This window comes from Staurois parvus, unplaced genomic scaffold, assembly GCF_062004578.1.
Source record: "Staurois parvus isolate SC_StPar_1 unplaced genomic scaffold, SC_StPar_1.0 ptg001272l, whole genome shotgun sequence".
NCBI lineage: Eukaryota > Metazoa > Chordata > Amphibia > Anura > Ranidae > Staurois > Staurois parvus.
In genome coordinates, this window is record NW_028319068.1 from 874,120 (window position 1) to 894,948 (window position 20,829).

A 20,829-nucleotide genomic window follows, 5' to 3' on the forward strand; every position below is an offset into this window, starting at 1 on the left:
AATTCCGTGGAGTCTTACCACTTCCTTAATAAACACACGTGCTGTCTCAAGAGCCGTAGGTGTGTCCTTTAGAGGTACAAAATGGGCCATTTTGGACAGGCGGTCGACAATCACGAAGATTGCTGTGTGGTCCTGAGAGGGTGGAAGTTCCATGATAAAATCAATGGAAATCATATTCCATGGCCTGTCGGGTATGGGTAATGGGCGCAAGAGACCCCAAGCTTTATTCCTAGTGGGTTTGTTTCTCTGACAAACGGGACAGGTCTTTATGTAGGTTTCGCACTCTCTGGCCATATTAGGCCACCAGAAAGTACACTGCAGCAGCTCCAAGGTCTTACGTACCCCAAAGTGCCCGGCCAGCGGGTGATCGTGGCAGTATCCTAATACCAATGTACGAGCCTCCTCAGGGACCACAATCTGATCCTCCTTCCAGAAAAGTCCTTCCCTATTTAGTAAGGGGACACCGGGTGGACCTTGCATCCCTACGGACGCGGTCTGCAGTTGCGAATGGAGCTCCGATTGGAGGGCTAGGAAATTTCCTGGGGACAGGATAGTGTCTGGCTTGGGATTCTCTTCAGGATCCCCAAACATGCGGGAGAGCGCGTCTGGTTTTGTGTTCTTAGACCCTGGCCTATAGGTTATATGGAAAAAGAACCGTGAAAAGAACAGCGCCCACCTGGCTTGACGTGGCCTCAGACGTTTAGCTGTCCTCAGATATTCTAGGTTCTTATGATCCGTAAAAATCAATATTGGGTGTACCGCTCCCTCTAACAAGTATCTCCATTCCTCTAGTGCCACCTTGATCGCCAAGAGCTCCCGATCCCCGATATCATAATTCCTTTCCGCAGGAGTTAGTTTCCTGGAGAAGAAAGCCACCGGGTGCATGAGCTCTTTGATGCCCTTCCTCTGGGACAGGATCGCCCCGACCGCATTCTCGGATGCGTCCACCTCCAAGATATATGGCAAGGACGAATCGGGGTGGCTCAAAATAGGAGCTGCCGTAAACAATTCCTTTAAGGCTTCGAAAGCCCTCTGTGCCTCAGGTGTCCATTGGAAGCGAACCCCCTGCCTGGTCAGCTGGGTGATCGGGGACACTAGGCCCAAAAAGTTCTTAATGAACTTTCTGTAAAAGTTCGCGAAGCCGATGAAGCGTTGGACCGCTTTCTTGTCGGTGGGGGCTGGCCAATCTAAAATGGCCGAAACCTTTTGGGGATCCATGGCTATTCCCATGGGAGAGATGGTTAGACCCAGAAACGAAATACTACTTTGTTCAAAGCAGCACTTGTCTGCCTTGGCATATAAGCTGTGTTGGCGAAGCCGTTCTAACATGCGCCTCACGTGACCTCTATGGTCCTCCAAGGTTAGGGAAAAAACAAGGATATCGTCCAGGTATACGATGACGAAGATATCTAGGTAGTCCCTGAACACATCGTTTATGAAATGCTGGAAGGTGGCAGGGGCGTTGCATAGGCCGAAGGGCATAACCAAATATTCATAATGTCCGAATCTGGTACGGAATGCTGTCTTCCACTCGTCCCCCTCTCTGATACGGACTAAATTATAGGCACCTCTCAAGTCTAGTTTAGTGAAGACAGACGCTGACTTCAGTCTCTGAAAGAGTTCGGGGACTAGTGGTAGCGGGTAACGGTTCTTTACTGTGACTTTTTTCAAGTCCCGGTAATCTACGCAGGGCCGGAGGGACTTGTCCTTTTTCTCCACAAAGAAAATGCCCGCCCCGGCTGGTGACGTGGAGGGTCTAATAAACCCCTTATGGAGGTTTTCATCGATATATTCTTTTAGTACCCCTAACTCCCGTTTGGATAAGGGGAATATCCGCCCAAATGGAATTTCCGACCCTGGGAGGAGATCAATTGGGCAGTCATAAGCTCGGTGCGGGGGGAGAGTGTCCGCCCCCCGCTTGCTAAACACATCCAGAAAACTATGGTAGACTGAAGGAATGACTTGCGCCAGCTCCGCATCTGTCTCTAGACACAACAAAGTCGGCGGAATCGGGGGGATCTTAGGGAGGCAATGCTGCTGGCAGTATGTGGAGAGGAACTGGATAGAACCCGCCTTCCAATCCACCTGAGGATTATGGGCTCGTAACCACGGGAGCCCCAAAATAATCGGAAATAATGGGGATGCTATGGCGTCCAACCGAAGGAGTTCTTCATGATGGGTCGATATGGTAGTACGGATAGGTGGTGTCTCGTGGTCCACCACCCCTGACTTAATACGTGACCCATCTGCTAGAAAAATATTCAATCCCACCTCCTTGGTTTGTAGAGGAATTTGTTGCTGAACTGCAAAGTCTAAATCTATGAAGCAACTACACGCCCCAGAATCCCCAATAGCCGTGGTCACCACTGTTCTCCCCGGCAGCTGAAGTGACACAGGTACCGCTAGATAACTAGTGTTGCCCACACTGTTAGAAGTGACTGTAGAGAAAACAGCGGAACACTTACCCCTCTTGGCTGGACAGGTACGTACCACATGGCCTGCTCCCCCACAGTAGAGGCAGAGATGATTGGTAAGACGCCTCTGGCGTTCCTCAGGTGTAAGTGTCGGCCGGATCCTTCCCGATGGCCCGGTCTCGGGTGTATCCATAGCATCCTGATTCTGGCTTGCCGGCTGCAACTGGGTTGAAGCCTGAGGGGGTGTTCCCGTTGGTCCTTGTCCTTGGTTGCACCTTTCCTGCCTGCGCTCCCGCAACCGGCGGTCAATTCGAATAGTCAAAGCTATTAAGGCCTCCAAAGTGCTAGGTGTGTCTATTCGGGCCAATTCGTCCTTCAGGGATTCAGCTAACCCTACGCGGAACTGGTGGTGCAGAGCCGCCTCGTTCCATTGGCTGTCACTACGCCAACGCCTGAATTCGGCGGCATAGTCCTCCACTGTCCGGTGACCCTGCCTGAGCGTATATAGGGCCCTCTCGGCCGTTGCGGTGCGCAGCGGGTCGTCATACAAGAGGGCCATAGCCTCAAAAAATACTGTCACTGACTTCAACAGTGGGTCTCGATTCTCTCGGAGCCGGTGGGCCCAGTCCTGGGGTCCCCCCTGTAGTAGGGAAATAATGAACCCTACCCTCACCGATTCGGAGGAAAAGGTCCGAGGCTGGAGGTCAAAGTATAGCTGACAGGAGTTACGAAAGGCCCTGAACCTACTTCGGTCTCCAGAAAAACGTTCCGGTGTGGGGACACGGGGTTCTGGTGCGGGTAACAACCCCAGTGTCTCCCTAGTGGGTTCCCCAGGCCCCCTGGTAGAGGTAGCTAAGGTCTGCATGCGACTGTCCCATTCCGCATACCCTTCCTGTAGGCCCCTAATTCCTAGTGTAAGGGTCTCCATCTGTTGGCAGATGTCGTCCAGAGGGGAAGTTCCCCTTCCAGGCTCAGTCATGGCCGCAAGGTACTGTCAGGCTCCGCCCAACGGGATCTCTAGTGGTCCACGGCACGGGGTTTCCCAGGATGTGGAGTCTAAGTCCCAGTCTGCCTTTTCACCAGGGCCCCTGATGGTGGGGATGGACTTGGTGCAAGACTGAAACCAGGTCGCGTTCCTGGGCACCCCCGGCGGCGGCAGAGGGGTCCCGCTGAGGGTATGTGCCCGGGTTGAGCCTGCTGTGAAGGGGACGACAGATCCCGATCCGAGCGGGATGGATGGGATGACAGATCCTGATCCGAGCGGGATGGATGGGATGACAGATCCCGATCCGAGCGGGATGGATGGGCGACTGTCAGGATAGGCGAGGTCAGACTATCCGGGTCGGTATTGTGCGGGCAGCGTGGTACAGGGGGAGTAAGCGGAGAATGGTCGGGGTCACAAGCCAGGTTCAGTAGGTAGCGGGCAGCGTGGTACCGAGGGTCAGGCAGAGGGATGGTCAGGAACGAGCCGGGGTCAGAGCAGGAGAAGGTCAGCATAAACAGAACAGGCAGAGTTTGGCAACAAGGAAACGTACTACAGGAACAAGACCTTGCGGCAACTTGGAGATGCACAGGGCAGCTTTAAATAGAGCGCCCTGCTCTCCCATTGGTGCGGCCGCGATTGCTACTGTGCATGTGCGGCCACGATCGCCGAGGACTCTGCCTCGCCGGCTGGGACGGATCGGCAGTCTGCGCATGCGCGCACCGCCGAGGACCCGGGATCCCTGACAGCAGGACAGAACACACAGAGTGGATGGCAGATGCACAAACCTTTATTGAGACAAACAGACGGCAGTCCTTCAATACGTTGGGTGGCAGAGAGGGTGGATTTGCCACTAAAGAGTAACGAGGGGGCCCCACCCACTTATAGTCCACTAGGAGAGCCAAGGGGGTGTCTCTGTAACAGGGGTAGTCCGACACAGGAGAGGGGTGCGAGGAGTCACCACCGCAACAGTCCAGTTAACACAGTGGGGAAGCAGGTACTCACGGATCCAACAGGGTGCCTGGTCTCCCAGGGGTAGAAGCAGAACGCAGGTACCTGTGGAGTCCGGATCAGGCGGGTGGCCTCTGGCTCTGGCAGACGGGCTGTGGTAGTCTCTCCCCCTTCTGTGGGGTCTCTCGCAATCGTAGGCAAGCTTTCTCTGGTTGTCTCTTCCCTCCTGTGGGGTCTCTGTGAGGCTGGGGTAGGCTTGCAGAGTCTATTCACAAGGGTCTCGCCGGAGCTTGAGATCCCTTGCAGACTACACAACAGAATGAATAGGAGCTCCCAGCATCCACCTCTTAAACTGCTGCAGGACGCTCCCCGGTCGCCTTGGCAACCGGGAGGGGGAAAGGAACACTAGACCCCAGGGAGAATCAGGCTGGTGACAGGGACATCCTGGGGGGGCAGGGATGCTGTCTGCATAGATAAAAAGCAGGTTGGGAGGTGTGCAGAGAGCTCCCAGCCAGCTGGCCAGGAGGGAGGGAGCCCAGAGTAATTTGATATGGCCATTTGGCCTAGTGACATGGGACAATTGGAACAATACAGAGCAGGACACTGAGGGCATGTGATACAAGGCATTAATAAGGGGATTAATAATTGGCAGGCTCCCATACCGTGACAAGGATTGTTGCCCAAATGCCAGGAGCATGAGAGGTGACTGGTGTAATTTTTCTAAGCCAAAGGACAGAGTCACAAGACATTCTGCTTAGAGCAAGATAAACACTTGTTTACGGATACTGAATGTGTTTATGACATCTAGTATGTCATATTAGAAGATAAAGACGTCTACTTGCTTGAGAAGTTAGAAAATTTTAAGTTTAGGGTAGATGAGAAGTTTGGGGTAGATGAGAAGTTTAGAGTAGATAAGAAGCAAAAAGGTGACTTTTCAGATAATGATGTGGGATCAATATGGTGGTTGAGCGTTATTTTCGTGGAACCCTTCTACTAGCTCCTTTACTATTAGACAGCTACCAGAAAAATGGTTTCAAAGCTGGGAGTCCAGGCGAGACCGATAGGAAGCCCCCTTAGTTGCCAGAGGACGCTCTGACGCTGGGATTTTTGCCAAGGCTATATGGGCTCATCGTGAACCCCTGGGCAGTATGGTTCCGATGGGATTTGTTCCTTCCCACTTCCACACAGCTTTGGTAATGTATTCATTCTATACAATGATGTCAAATGATGTGTCTATTTCATGTTGTAATGGTCAGATTATTATTGGTGTGTGTTATTATGCAGATTGTGATGACTATAAGATATATCCTCCTGTGTGTCGTGTGATAATAAAAGTGGAGGTTTTGACAGTACAAGAATATTGCAGTTGGATTCTGTTATTTCTTGAAGTGCAGAGTGAATGCTATGATGTGCCAGGGCAGGTATTCATTTGGTAGAGGGTCTTTTACATGCGTAGAATATGTAACGGTGTAAATGCTATTTAAATGTACCTGTGTGTGACTACCTGTTGATTGTGTGCAAGTATATGACTTGCTTTCACTTATTGCACCCATCATTTGCCGTTACTTTTGGCGTAGTTGGCAATTTTTATAGTAACATTCTGTGCGATTAAAGTGATAGAGTTGCAATGTAAATATAAATGTAAATATATTGTATAAATATAAATGTAAATATATTGTATAAAGGGTTAAGTTAATTTCAGAAGGAAGATAAATTTACTTTTGGTTTTAAATTAAGGCTTGGCCGTTGAGCCAAGGGTGTGGTTGCTTTCAATTTTGGTCAAAGAACAGAGGCTGTGTCTTAGGGTTTAAAAGTGTTTTTTAAAGTTTAATAATTAAGACAAAATGTTTAAAAAGAAGACTCGCAAGTGTGCTTTCTGTGTGCCAACTTCTCATACATCGGGATGGAATGGAAAATTGTTTGAATTAGGGAAAGACTGGATACATACAACAGGATAATATACTAGTTTACCAGACATTTCACTTGATGTAAAAGAACCTTCCATACTTTTAGAAGGTATGAAAGCTGTCCCATCATCTAGTAAGAATCCTGAGTAATGAGACAGAAAGGGTGGTTGTTGCTCACAGCTTATCGGCAACAGCATGCTGCTTGTTCTCAGCTAGAGGAACAAGTGTCAAGATATCAAAATGCAGCTGTCAGGGATCAGGGTATGACCAGAGGTGTGCGGACTGACACAGGGAAACGCAGGCTTCAGATATGATATAAACAATTTTTTAAGACTAACAATACAAAACGCAGTGCAAAACTAAACCTAAACACAGTGCAAACAAACCAAACCACCCACAGATAACAATACATACAACGCAAGAGTCGTCAGGCAGGCCAGGTCAGTAGCAAATGGGCAAACGGAGTACCAGGAACAGGCGGGAGAGTGGTCGGGGTCACAAGCTGGGTTCAGTAACTCACAGGCAGCGCGGTGCAGAGGGTCAGGCAGAGAATGGTCAGGGTCACAAGCCAGGGATCAAACAGGAGAAGTCAGCAGAGGTCAGGATCAGGCAGGGTCGGCAACAAGTCAGGCAGAAACAGGAACAGGAACACAGGATACAAGATACAAGATACAGGGGCCCATGGAAAACACACACCAAGGCCTTGACTGAGTCTGGCCATTCCTTAAATACAACCCCTGCAATCAGCTTCAGGTGTTTGGCTGACTGCAGGGGTGAGTCTCTGATTGCTGAGAGCACCCGCTGGCCAGCCCTGGAACTGCAGCCCACAAGGCAGGTGAGTCCCACCATTATTGGCAAGTCCATTCCTGACAGCAGCTGAGAAATATGTCGTACTTGCAGCACGATCTCAGAGACCTCAAAAGTCCTATAAGATAGTTCCTAAGAGAGTTATAGATTTCTTAGCAGAAGTACCAGAAAACTGGCAACCTCCATTAACATGGCCTGATGAGAGTATTATGGATGACATATCTGACCAGGCTGAAGACTGGACTGCACGTCCTGTTCGGTGCCGTAAAGCTGTTTGTGATCAGGATTTTGTTATCATTAGACATGAAAATGTGACTGAAGATTACAGTCACCAAGAATTACAACACACTATTGAAACTTTTAAACAGAGACCAGGGGAGCCCTTGGATGCCTGGGCTGTTCATTTATATGAGGGAGGGGCAGCTGGCGTCCTGTTATATACAGTAGACTCCCCTAAATTTACTTCAATAACTCCAGAAGCAGTTGTGCAACAGGCAATTACAGAGGGTCCAGAACAGGCAAGTCAGGTAGAAAGCCTTTTAAGTAGAGGGGTCTTCATCACCACTTCCCTACACAAATTGACTGGCCTGTTAAAGATAAGCCCTGGCACGGCTTATCTGATGCTGTCAGGAGGAAGAAATATGAGACTGCTATAGAAGTTGGCCGGTTGCCAGATTTAATGTTATGCCACTTAACTCGTCAAGTACGAAAGGCAATGATTAAAAATGCCCCTGCTCCTTATAAACAGGTTGTGCTGACCCTGTTGATAAATATGACAGGTCAGCCATTAAGGGTGGTTGCTGAATCCTTGCTACAGTTAGGAGAGTTAGGACAATGGTCGGAGAAAGAACTGTGTACTCCACGGCACCCACAATTTTTCAGACCACAGGCTAATCAGCCCCCGAGGCGTAGTGAGGTGAACTTATGCCACGCCATTGTGAGCTGTTCTCTGCACTAATAAAGAATGGTATACCTAGAGAACAGATAGAAGTCATGGACACAGAAAAGCTTTATGCTCTGTATAAAAAGAAGGGATTGCATAAGAAAAAGGTGACCAATATGAGACAGAAACCAGACCTTGTGTTCCCATCAGCCCCACCCATGGATTTGTCCCCATCTAAACTGTCACCTGTTGGGGACACAGAGGTTGTAAATCTCCTCTATCCCACTTTGCCCTCAGCCCCACCGCCTTCTCCTGTACTGGATTTGTCATTCGCTAAAGTCACAGCAAGCAATGTACTCCCTGGACAGCAGGTCACATGACAATTGTAAACAATGGATGGCTTCCTTTCATGCCATCCATTGATACAATTGTGTTGCTAGCTTCTGAATGGTCACAGTGATCACATGGTACAGACTGGGCCAATCACAGCTAATCACAACAAAACAAAATGGTAACATTATATTACTTTGGTCACAGTGTATTATTAAAATAAATTATAAAAAAAAAAAAAAATTTGAAAAAAAAAATTATTATTATTTGTTTGTACTGTCACCAGTCAGTGTCCCTGATCACCGCCACACCAGTTATATGATGACTCTGTACTGCACTGGTAACAGTATATATTTATATATAAAAAAAAGTTAACTTTTTTTATTTCTTCATTTTTCAAAAAATGATGACAAAAATTTATAACTTAAACTAACTTAATTTGCCTCTTACTAATTACTTCAGACTGTCTACTTTCCAAAAAGGGGTAATTTAGGGGATATCAGTACTGTCCTGGCATTTTTGAGCCTCAAGAAATGAGATTGGTCATCAGTACAGCAGGATTGATCGATTTTCAGATATATACTATAGTTTGTGGACTCTATAACTTTCCTATAGACTAAATAATATACACTGATTAGGTTATATTTACCAAATAAATGTAGCAGAATACATTTTGGCCTACATTTTATGATAAACGGTTATTTGCTAAATTTTATGACAGAAACGCAAAATAATTTTTTTTTTCTTTTAAATGTTCGGTCCTTTTTCGTTTATTTAGCAAAAAATAAAAACCCAGTGGTAATACCACCAAAATAAAGCTCTATTTGTGAGAACAAAATTATACAAATTTAGTTTGGGTACAGTGTTGCATGACCGTGCAGTGGTCATTCAAATTGCAACAGTGCTGAAAGCTAAAAACAGGCTTGGGCAGGAAGGAGGTAAAAGTGCCCAATATTGAAGTGGTTAAAAAGGAGCCAAACAACTATGTGATAATAAATGGCTTCATATGATCACTATCATTAAATAAAAGACAGTTTTTTACATGAACAGTCTTTGAACCACACCACAAACACCTATAATGAAGTTAAACGATATTAACGCTCCACAAACGCCCCAAAACCGCCTTGCAACCATGTCGCAACCGCACCGCAAACGGCTGCCTGGCATTTGAGGAGCGGCACCATAGACTTGAATGGGAGGCTTCAACTCCTCCTGACTCAACATGAGGTGCCAGTTTTGCCGTGACGCAACACGATGCTACGCTAATGCTTCAGTGTTAACAGCACTGTGTGCTGCCATGTGCAGAATTTTCATAGGCGTTTCAGAAACTGTAAAAACGCTTCCCAAACACCTGTCTGATGCCTGCTGACAAAGCTAGTGTGAACGTAGCCTAAGAGAAGAGGAACAAAGTTGCAATGAAATATAAACAGAAGGAAAATTGAAAGCTTCAAACTTGTCAGAAGAACATGACGCAGGTAAGATTCACTCCCTTTCCACTTTCTAGTCAGTAGCCAAAATCTTAATTGATTGATCAATATTCCTGGCACTGACAGAACCCTGGAAATTGACCTCCATATTTTGTCCATTCACAATAGTCTGTAATGTCAAGGAGCTTACAATCTAAGGCCAGAAACTCAGACATATATTAGGCCTAATTAACCTAACAGCATGTTTTTGGAGTGTTGGCAGAAACACACCCATACAGAGAAAGCATGCAAACTCCAGACAGGTGCAGCCATGACTGGGATTAGAACTCATGACCCAAGTGCTGTAAGTTTTGAGTACTAACCACTAAGCCACTGTAGCAGACATAGCTTGACCTGGAATGTAGAATAGTTACATGATTAAAGAGAATGAAGATATATAATTACATTAGCACATAACACCGCTAACAGGACAAAGCCCGTGCTTGTGCACCACCTAGCGACCATATCCAGCATTGCTCCTAGAAATGTGTCTAACCGGACTGTATTTACTAAGGGGATTGTGCCCAGAAAGTAGACTCTTTTCCCATGAGCTTGCTAGACTCTTTTCTGAAGACTGACCAGTCTTAAATGATTTAATTGAGTCTGCCTGAATGTTCAGCGTCTGCTGGTAGACTCGATTCGTAGTAAATCAGGGCCAGTATTTCTAAGATATTTGGGCTGAGGGAGTTCAGAATCTTCAGAGCGGATCTTAAGAATATTCAATAACTTTGAATACTCAATCATGTGCAGGTGAAATAGGTAAACAGGAATTTGCTTTTCACATAATTACATAACTGAATTGAATATTAACACAGCTAGTGAATCTGCCTCAATGTATCAGAATTCTCTTTTCTTAAATTATCCTACATGCAGTATCTGAGATATGGCAGCTGATTTATTAAAGCAATTGCGAATGTTCACATTATAAATTGTGTACAGTTTAATGTCAATACTGCTTGGACCTTAAAAAATGGGGCTAAAGTCCAAAAGCGTACTTGAAAAACTTAACTGTTAGGCTACGTTCACACTAGCTTTGTTTAGCAGGCATCAGACAGGCATTTGGGAAGTGTTTTTGTTCTCAAACACCTATGAAAATTCTGCACATGGCAGCACACAGTGCTGTTCACACTGAAGTGTTAGCGTTGCATCTCGGCAAAACTGATTCCTCATGTTGAGTCAGGAGGAGTTGAAGCCTCCCATTCAAGTCTATGGTGCCGCTCCTCAAACGCCTGGCAGGCGTTTGCGGGGCGTTTGCGGAGCATTAACACCATTTAACTTCAGTATAGGCATTTGTGGTGCAGTTTTAACGCTTGGCAAACGCCTATTAAACGCCTCAAAACAGCGCATAGGGCATTTGGGGAGCATTTGAGGAGAGTTAAAAATGCTTCCCAAATGCCTGTCTAACACCTGTCAAACACTATAGGGGCGTTTGGCAAGAGTTAGAAATAAGTCAAGTGTGAACAAGCCCTTAGTGCAAATAGAAAAAGTTTCTGATATACGGAGGCTGATTTACCAAAGCAGGTGCGAATGTTCATAAAATAAATTGTGTAAATATTCACTTAATTTGTCCAATTGAATGCAGATGAAAAATGTGAACAGGAATTTGCTCTTCCCAAAGTTGGAAAAAATGAAGTGAATATTCACACAATTTATTGTGTAAAGACTGTCAAATGATTTACTAAAAGAGTAGAGAATCTTTACTCAGTAAAATTAATATTAATTCACTTGTGACAAGCAAATTTCCTGTCTATTTATTTTATTTTTATACTGTATCATTAGGTATTCAAAAAATTTTTATTGAACATTCTCAGCTTGTTTAGTAAATCAGTTCAATTATCAAAAAAATCTGGGATATTTGGGTTGGCTTAATAACAGAGTTAAAACTGGTACACACAAAATGTTTTTTGTTTAACCCAGTGGGCTGAGGAAAAAAAAAACCTGACAGATCGCTGTGCTAACAAATGCGATGTTAGTGCGCTGATGTCCCCTACTGTACCTTTGTGTTCTGACAGGGGAACTGCCCCCCACTCCCCTAACAGAATACACTTATCAGCACTCGCAGCCATTAGCTGCGAGTGCTGATCAATTGCTCAAATACTCAATTTAGTAGCCTGTACTTTGTCTTATTGCAATCTTCAGAAACTGACAATATAAGGAATAGACTGTTTCCTCTTTCCTGTATTCAGGATTGAAATTTATGTAGTGCAATCACAAGCTTATAAAGCTGGCCTTGTACACTGAGTTACCACAAACCAATTTTCTTATTAAGGTTAATATCAAGTTGTAGAGTCTACTCACAGCTCTGAAAGTACATACGGTTCAAGAACAACCATGGCAGGACTGGGGGGTCGTGCTTTGCCCATTGTTATGATCTGCTCAAAGGTGATATCAGTCTGTGTTCCACTATTCACATATTGAAGGTCATTGGAGGAGGCTGTCAGGACTCCCTTCATACGTGGACTGCGTCTTAGAACTTGGATCAGGAGAGGGTCTTTAGTGGTGCGTAGTGTCTCAAGTGTCTGCTCCTGCGAAAGTCGTGATAAATCTTTACCATTGACCTGTGAAACAGCAAAAATTGTATATTCCAGTCAGCTCTGAACAAAGAATTTAATACTTTTATTTGCAATCCTAGAGTAAAATAATTGTTTCAAGAAGTTTGCAGTGCAGTACACGTATAATACTGCCTTCATGCCCCTGATCTAAAAATCTTCAGTTGCAAAGCTTAGATAAGGACTTGCTTTAGCATGTCCACATTAGCCAGAGTAAGTTGCTGGCTATGTACAAATCTAAGCTGCTGCATAATGTTGAGCAGAAGTCGCAAACATGGCAGAACCAAAATTTACCTGCTCAAGATATCAGAAGAAAAGGGCACAAAGGAGAGTATGAAACACATCATAACACTGGCTATACATTCATTCATATATTTTTTGGTCCTTGAGTTCTTTTTAAAAAAATAGAAGGGGCCTTATGAAGAAGTTAAATGTACAAAATCATCTGCCTGTAACAGCAAGTCCATTAAAGGAGAAGTGTGGTCAAAGCTCTTTTGGTCATACTTTTTCTATGGGTCACAAGAGTGTACTTAGTTCTGCACTCCTGTGACCCAGATTCAGCCAACACCAGGCTAAAGTCTACTGTCTGCTGATGTCACAGAGCCAGTCCAGGTTCTGCAGTGATCCTGACAATAATGTAGACCGGCAGCTGGCTCAGCCACTCAGTGAGCCTCAGAGCCTGAGCCAGCCTCTCCCACCCCCTCCACAGCCCAACGCTCCAGTGAGCGCTGGAGGGGCAGGGCACAGCAGTGACTGACAGTCGCTGCTCTGTGCTCAGAATAGTCAGAGAACGTTGATCAAAGCTGAAGCTCGGGTTGATGCTGCCCCCATCTAGCGGAGTATTGATGTTTTTTTGTTTTTACTCACTGGCATACTTGCTGAAGTGCTAGTATGCAATTATTAACAAATCCATGATTTATTAGTGGCAAATGTTTGGCCAGCTCTAAAACTGCATTGATATCTATTTATTATTAGCGCTTTCAATTTCAATGGCTTATTAAATTAATAACTCCCAAGTATTACAAAAAACCTGTTCAAATAGTTGTTATTGGAATTTCTATATGATGCTTTTGTCTGAAGAGTGAGAAATCTTTCTTTGGAAGCAACTTTTTCTGTATATGGCAAAAGCCTGACTCCTTCATGACTTTGAAACTTCAACTGGTGTACAAGTGATGCAGGTCAATCCTTGTGACATACAAGGATTCACTTGTGTCCCTGAAGCAAGCATTAGTAAAGGCAAGTAGGTTTAGCAACCTTTGTGAAATAATGGGTGTCATGGTTTTTTGGTTTCAAAGCTGAAGACACTAAGGGGTTGATTTACTAAAATCGCAGAATGCAAAATCTAGTGTAGCTCTGCATAGAAACCAATCAGTTTGATTTCTTTTGTTAAATCTTAACTGAACAAGCTGAAGTTAGAAGTTGATTGGCTACCATGCACAGCTGCACAATATTTTGCACTCTCCAGTTTTAGTAAATCAACCCCTAAATCTGATTTGCTAAAGGTTTTGAGAATGTTCTTATAATAAACTGGGTGAATATTCACTTCAATTATTCAATGATGTACAAATGATACAAGTAAAGAGGGATTTTGAGAATTTTCAAATGCTTCAGAAAATCAGCCTTATAATATGTGAAAAGACATTCAAGGCAATGTTCTACACAGCTTAAATCCATACAACAGTATTGTGGCTGATGATCTGGCACCCGCTTGTCTGCTTCCTTCCAATACAGCTCGTCAGCTTGTAGCCCCTCCCCTTCTTGTCTGTTTTACACAGCCTCCAGAAGTTAGAAAGTACCTTTCACAATTGCCACATGTGCAACAGTGCTAAACATTACAAATACCTCTCCAGTTAAATATAGCAGATTCATCAAGCATATAAATATATGGTTTGTTGACATTATCACATATAGCTTAATGACAAGGTGACTGACAATGGTTTTTACCATTTGTTTAATGAATGAACAAGGCCTCTTGCCCTCAGGGCCTCCCAGCTGCAATTCATTCCTCCTGGCAATTTAGTGTGCCCGGGAATGACAAGTGCAGCATCCACCCCTGCTATCAAAGTTTATGGCAGGCTTCAACTGGATGGGAATGAACAATGTAATGAGTGGTACCAGCACTTAGGGCCCTGTGCATTCAGGAACCCCCTGGCATGGTGAGACCATGTGGCATGGTGTTGTTCAGGAAACCATCCAGGTTGAATGCTCAGATATGGGTCCAGCATGGATTTTGGCATGTGGCCCCTTAAATTCCTGGACAAGGGTCTGGCATAGTTGTTGAGGGGCTGTTTTGTTTAAAAACAGAATGGAGTTTGCTGGGAAATGTCATTTATTGGCAATCGTTTTTTTTTCTAGATGTCACTTTTACTGTAGCACCTTCTGTAGGTACTGTATGCAGGTTTAAGATATCCCCTAAACGTGATTTAAAGAAACTATTCTATAAAACAAAGGAAAAGAGTGGTGCAAGAAAGTAGCATAGTGCAGTAAACTCTTTATTAAATTTGTACATGAAACACAACAAATCAAAGGTAATGCACTCACATTTGCAGCTTTTCAAAATTCTTGCCAGTCTGCACTGTCTTGCTCTCAAGTGCTCCCCTTCACCACACCCCTCTATATTGTTGGGGGAGGAACTAGGGGATGTTGAGGAGGATGATTATTTTATAATGGAAAGGGACCTTGAACAATCTTCATCTGAAGATTCTATTTCTGAAGAATCCTAGGGTCAGAGTTTTTATCAGACCCATAAACCTTTGTGAATTTTTTAGTGGATGGCGTTTGAACTAATTTGAAGTTATTGCTTTCTGAATCTTCTACTCCAAAGGTAACAGGATTTGGATCATGGCACCCACATCAAGATCTGCAGTCTTTCACTATGCATCCTCATTTGAAGGATATTTTGAAACAGATTGAGCTTACCCTGATATGTTTGTAAGAGCAATACCGCATGGAAAGTGAGTTCACAAAAACATGGAGCATGCCTTCAATAGATCTTACCTCAATAGGATCCTTACTTGCTCAATAAGTGCTTATTGATGATGCAGACAAATATCTGGAGACACAGTTTAGGGCTTAATTTACCTTGGTGGGGCAGCTTTATAGCCAGCAATGGCAGCTATGGGAATTTGTTAGTGTTTGAAAGTCTGGGCTCGATGCATGACAAAAGAGAGGGATCCCTCTAATGATACTGACATAAACAAAAACCAGGAGAATTTTCCAAAAGATCTCAGTTCTTCAGAGGTTGCTTTAAAAGACTCCATTCAACAGCTTCCTATTTAAGAGTATTGTCAGTACACATGCACAGGATCCTGTGTCTGAAGTGTTGGTCAGTACAATTACCCTGCATGAAGCAGGTGTAACATTTGCCTTTTCAAGCAGAGTGGTTGCTTGGTCCTGCTTTGGATGCTTACATCCAGAATGTGACTGTAGGTAAGAGTACTCTGCTACCCCTTAAAAAGAAGGTAAAACCTGCAGTTCAGAGACCAACCACTCCTACTTCCAAGAAGCATTCCTTTAACCAGCCTTTGGCCTCAGGCTTCATACCCCAGTCTCAGTTTTCTAAGAGACCATAGATTCCAAAGCCCTCTAAGTTGAGGGACAAGTCATGCACACAATGAAGGGGTACCCCCACTTATTACTGTGGGGGGGCATTAGAAGGCCTTCACAGAAGTTTGGCAAGGTGAGATTGCAGATACTTGGGTCTGCAGCATTGTGCCTTAATAATACAGACTGGAGTTGCCTTCCTTCTGCGATTTTTGCTATCAAATGTTTTTTTCAGATTCACAAAAAAGTGTGCTGTCGTGCAGGCTCATCTTTTGTCTCATGGAGTAATTGTTCCAGCTCCCAAAGAAGAAAAGATTTTGGGGATTTTACTCAAATCTCTTCATAGTTCCAAAACCAAACAACAGTGTTCACCCTATCTTGGATCTCAAGAAACTCAGCAAATTTCTAAAGGTCAGAAAATTCCCAAGAAATGCATGAGCTTTCTAGGTGCATCAAAGAGTAACACACAACTACACCTAAATTAAAATTTAACATGGGGAATGATGTCATATAACACCTTTTTCATACAAAAGTTTAAAAACAACACTCAGCTAAAATACATTAAAAAAAAGTGTTGTTTCAGCAGCAAAACACCACCATATGGCATATTTAGGTTCACCATCACATTATTACAAAATATAAGAGCAATAACTCTTAAAAGAATATAAAGTCCATTTCAGAAATTACTTTAGTTCCTTAATATGGTTGAGTTGGAAGTACAATATAGCATTATTTCTTATTTTCTTTGGGTACTTTTTACAGATTTGACATAAGGGCCTTTCTTGGGGTCCCCTGTGTTCCCTCCATCTGCACGTGGAGGATAGCTAACCCTGCTGTCACTAAAAATGTTCACGGCTAGGACATACTCCTGATAGTTTTCACAATATGACCATTTGTTTTGACCTCACCCCTCCCATTGACTTTCATTGAAACTCCACTTTAGACACAAGAAATTTTAAGGGACGTTTTTAAACTGCGATTGTGCCTTCATTTTTTATCTTTCAGAGACATACTATACATCAAAATTTAGGTCTGTTTCTTGTGATTGTCACAATATAAACCTTTTCACGGTAGCATTTATACTTTTGAAACTACAAGCGTTTGAAAATGGCAATCGCCAGTGAACTTGGCAAGTTTAAACAGCCTGTTTAGAGCAGAGCTTCTCACACACCTGTGACTGACTGAGACAACAGGTGCAACCAAAGGTCACTCAGGGGGCAGCTGAGTCACATTAGAGTGAGAAAGCTACAGTGTGAAAGGAAAAATCAGAACATGATTTGTAAACTGCCATAACTAAAAATGTTCACGAATGCCAGTAGTGTACCGCGCTCCAATATATTCTACCTTATGTGATATAATGAATTCATAAGTGTACCACCGATAATCAAATAATTACATCAATTAATTATACTTAAATATATGATTTGTGTAAATATATAAAATAAATTAATTTATCAATGTGAAAAAACAAAAACTATGAATGAAAAATATAAATAAAAAATAAAAAATATTTGCAGTGGGAATGACAGTTCCTTCTGTATAAATGAGATGGTGTTATTATTCAGTCTGGATAAAAATAAAATCAAAATAAAATTAAAATAAAAATAAAATTAAAATAAAAATAAACATAAAATAAAAATAAAAGTAAAAATAAAAATAAAAATTAAAATAAAAATAAAATTAAAAAAAAAAAAAAATAAAAATAAACATAAACATAAAAAAAAAATTAAAATTAAAATAAACAAACATAAAATAAAAATAAAATAAAAATAAAATAAAAATAAAATTAAAAAAAAATAATTGATATCCCGGATAAGACACTATGTTTCTTTTCTTTAATATTTAATTAATACTAATTTTAGCACGCAATTAATTAATTAATTCGTAATTAATTTGTAATATTTTATTATTTATATATTTTTCACATATATTTTTTTATAATTTTTTATGTATGATATCAATTAACAGAGTTTATATATAGAAAGAAAACTCCTAGTGGCTCACAAGTAACTATCCAACTTTTTTTAAAAATGTTCACGGCTAGGACATACTCCTGATAGTTTTCACAATATGACCATTTGTTTGCACCTCACCCCTCCCATTGACTTTCATTGAAACTCCACTCTAGACACCAGAAATTTTAAGAGACGTTTTTAAACTGCGACTGTGCCTTCATTTTTTATCTTTCAGAGGCATACTATACAACAAAATTGAGGTCTGTTTCTTGTGATTGTCACAATATAAACCGTTTCACGGTAGCATTTATACTTTTAAAACTACAAGCGTTTGAAGATGGCAATCGCCAGTGAACTTGGCAAGTTTAAAAAGCCTGTTTAGAACAGACATGCTGACATTTCTCTCAGTGTGAGTTGTCATAGCAACCCAGCTGTTTCAGCACAGTGAGCCTACTCCGCCCTCTCCAGGTGCAGCAAACAAAGGTCACTCAAGAGGCAGATGACTCACCAGGCTGGACTGTGAGCTTCAAAATACAAGCTGAAATGCATTTCTCACTATCAGGCTTGCAATGTGCACTGCTTACATTTCATCAATCATTTGGTAAAGGTTGCGGCAAGAACACTTTACACAATTTCCCCAGAAATTGTAGATTTTCTAGTTCTTATTAAGTGTTCTTGCATAGCAAGGAACACTTATTGTTATCTCACATATATATTCTTATTAAGTGTTATTGCATAGCAAGGAACACTTATTGTTATCTCACATATATATTCTTATTCTTATTAAGTGTTCTTGCATAGCAAGGAACACTTATTGTTATCTCACAAGTATATTCTTATTAAGTGTTCTTGCATAGCAAGGAACACTTATTGTTATCTCACAAGTATATTCTTATTCTTATTAAGTGTTCTTGCATAGCAAGGAACACTTATTGTTATCTCACAAGTATATTCTTATTAAGTGTTCTTGCATAGCAAGGAACACTTATTGTTATCTCACAAGTATATTCTTATTAAGTGTTCTTGCATAGCAAGGAACACTTATTGTTATCTCACAAGTATATTCTTATTCTTATTAAGTGTTCTTGCATAGCAAGGAACACTTATTGTTATCTCACAAGTATATTCTTATTAAGTGTTCTTGCATAGCAAGGAACACTTATTGTTATCTCACAAGTATATTCTTATTCTTATTAAGTGTTCTTGCATAGCAAGGAACACTTATTGTTATCTCACAAGTATATTCTTATTCTTATTAAGTGTTCTTGCATAGCAAGGAACACTTATTGTTATCTCACAAGTATATTCTTATTCTTATTAAGTGTTCTTGCATAGCAAGGAACACTTATTGTTATCTCACAAATATATTCTTATTCTTATTAAGTGTTCTTGCATAGCAAGGAACACTTATTGTTATCTCACAAATATATTCTTATTCTTATTAAGTGTTCTTGCATAGCAAGGAACACTTATTGTTATCTCACATATATATTCTTATTCTTATTCTTATTATAGCCATATTTGCCACGCTAACTCCTCCCACAGTTTTTACACTACAAATACAAGTAATATATCAAAACGTGCGGATTGTTCCCGATCGGATTGCTATTACTTTGTGGAACGTTTCGCCGAATCGTTCAAGAAATATTGCGGTTTTTGCGGCAAAATTTTCCCATAGGAATGCATTGAGCAGCAGAGCACAGCTAGAGTGTGTAAAGGAAAAATCAGAAAAATCAGAACATGATTTGTAAACTGCCATCACTCTTTCATTTTCAAGCCCACCTACACATATATCTTATATCAAAACGTTCAGCTAACCCTGCTGTCACTAAAAATGTTCACAGCTAAGCCATATTCCTGATAGTTTTCAGAATATGACCATTTGTTTGGACCTCATCCCTCCCATTGACTTTCATTGAAACTCCACTTTAGACACAAGAAATTTTAAGGGACGTTTTTAAACTGCGACTGTGCCTTCATTTTTTATCTTTCAGAGACATACTATACATCAAAATTTAGGTCTGTTTCTTGTGATTGTCACAATATAAACCTTTTCACGGTAGCATTTATACTTTTAAAACTACAAGCGTTTGAAAATGGCAATCGCCAGTGAACTTGGCAAGTTTAAATAGCCTGTTTAGAGCAGAGCTTGTCACACACCTGTGACTGACTGAGGTAACAGGTGCAAGCAAAGGTCACTCAGGGGGCAGCTGAGTCACATTAGAGTGAGAAAGCTACAGTGTGAAAGGAAAAATCAGAACATGATTTGTAAACTGCCATCACTATGTCATTTTCAAGCCCACCTACACATATCTTATATCAAAACGTTCAGCTAACCCTGCTGTCACTAAAAATGTTCACGGCTAGGACATACTCCTGATAGTTTTCAGAATATGACCATTTGTTTGCACCTCACCCCTCCCATTGACTTTCATTGAAACTTCACTCACAGCCACCTGAAATGTTAAGGGACGTTTTTAAACTGCGACTGTGCCTTCATTTTTAATATTGCAGAGACATACTATACATCAAAATTTAGGTCTGTTTCTTGTGATTGTCACAGTATAATACCGTATTCACGGTAGCATTTATACTTTTAAAACTACAAGCGTTTGAAGATGGCAATCGCCAGTGAATTTGGCAAGTTTGAGCAGTGTGTTTAGAGCAGAGCTTGTCACACACCTGTGACTGACTGAGTCACAGGTGCACCAAAGGTCACTCAGGGGGCAGCTGAGTCACATTAGAGTGAGAAGTGAGAAAGCTGCAGTGTGGAAGGAAAAATCAGAACATGATTTGTAAACTGCCATCACTCTTTCATTTTCAAGCCCACCTACACATATCTTATATCAAAACGTTCAGCTAACCCTGCTGTCACTAAAAATGTTCACGAATGCCAGTAGTGTACCGCGCTCCAATATATTCTACCTTATGTGATATAATGAATTCATAAGTGTACCACCGATAATCAAATAATTACATCAATTAATTATACTTAAATATATGATTTGTGTAAATATATAAAATAAATTAATTTATCAATGT

General features: G+C 42.1%; 1 protein-coding gene across 2 annotated transcripts in view; it reads right to left on the reverse strand.

Annotated features, from left to right (window-relative positions):
- Positions 1-20,829, reverse strand: part of PDZD4 (PDZ domain containing 4) — a 470,425-nt gene that overhangs the window by 146,975 nt on the left and 302,621 nt on the right. Inside the window, exon 2 of one of the 2 annotated variants that reach the window (XM_089660781.1) lies at positions 12,039-12,298. The exons of the other annotated variant lie outside the window; for it this stretch is intronic. Coding sequence (XP_089516907.1) covers positions 12,039-12,298 — 260 coding nt within the window. The remainder of the gene's footprint in view (positions 1-12,038; positions 12,299-20,829) is intronic. 2 annotated transcript variants of the gene reach the window in all.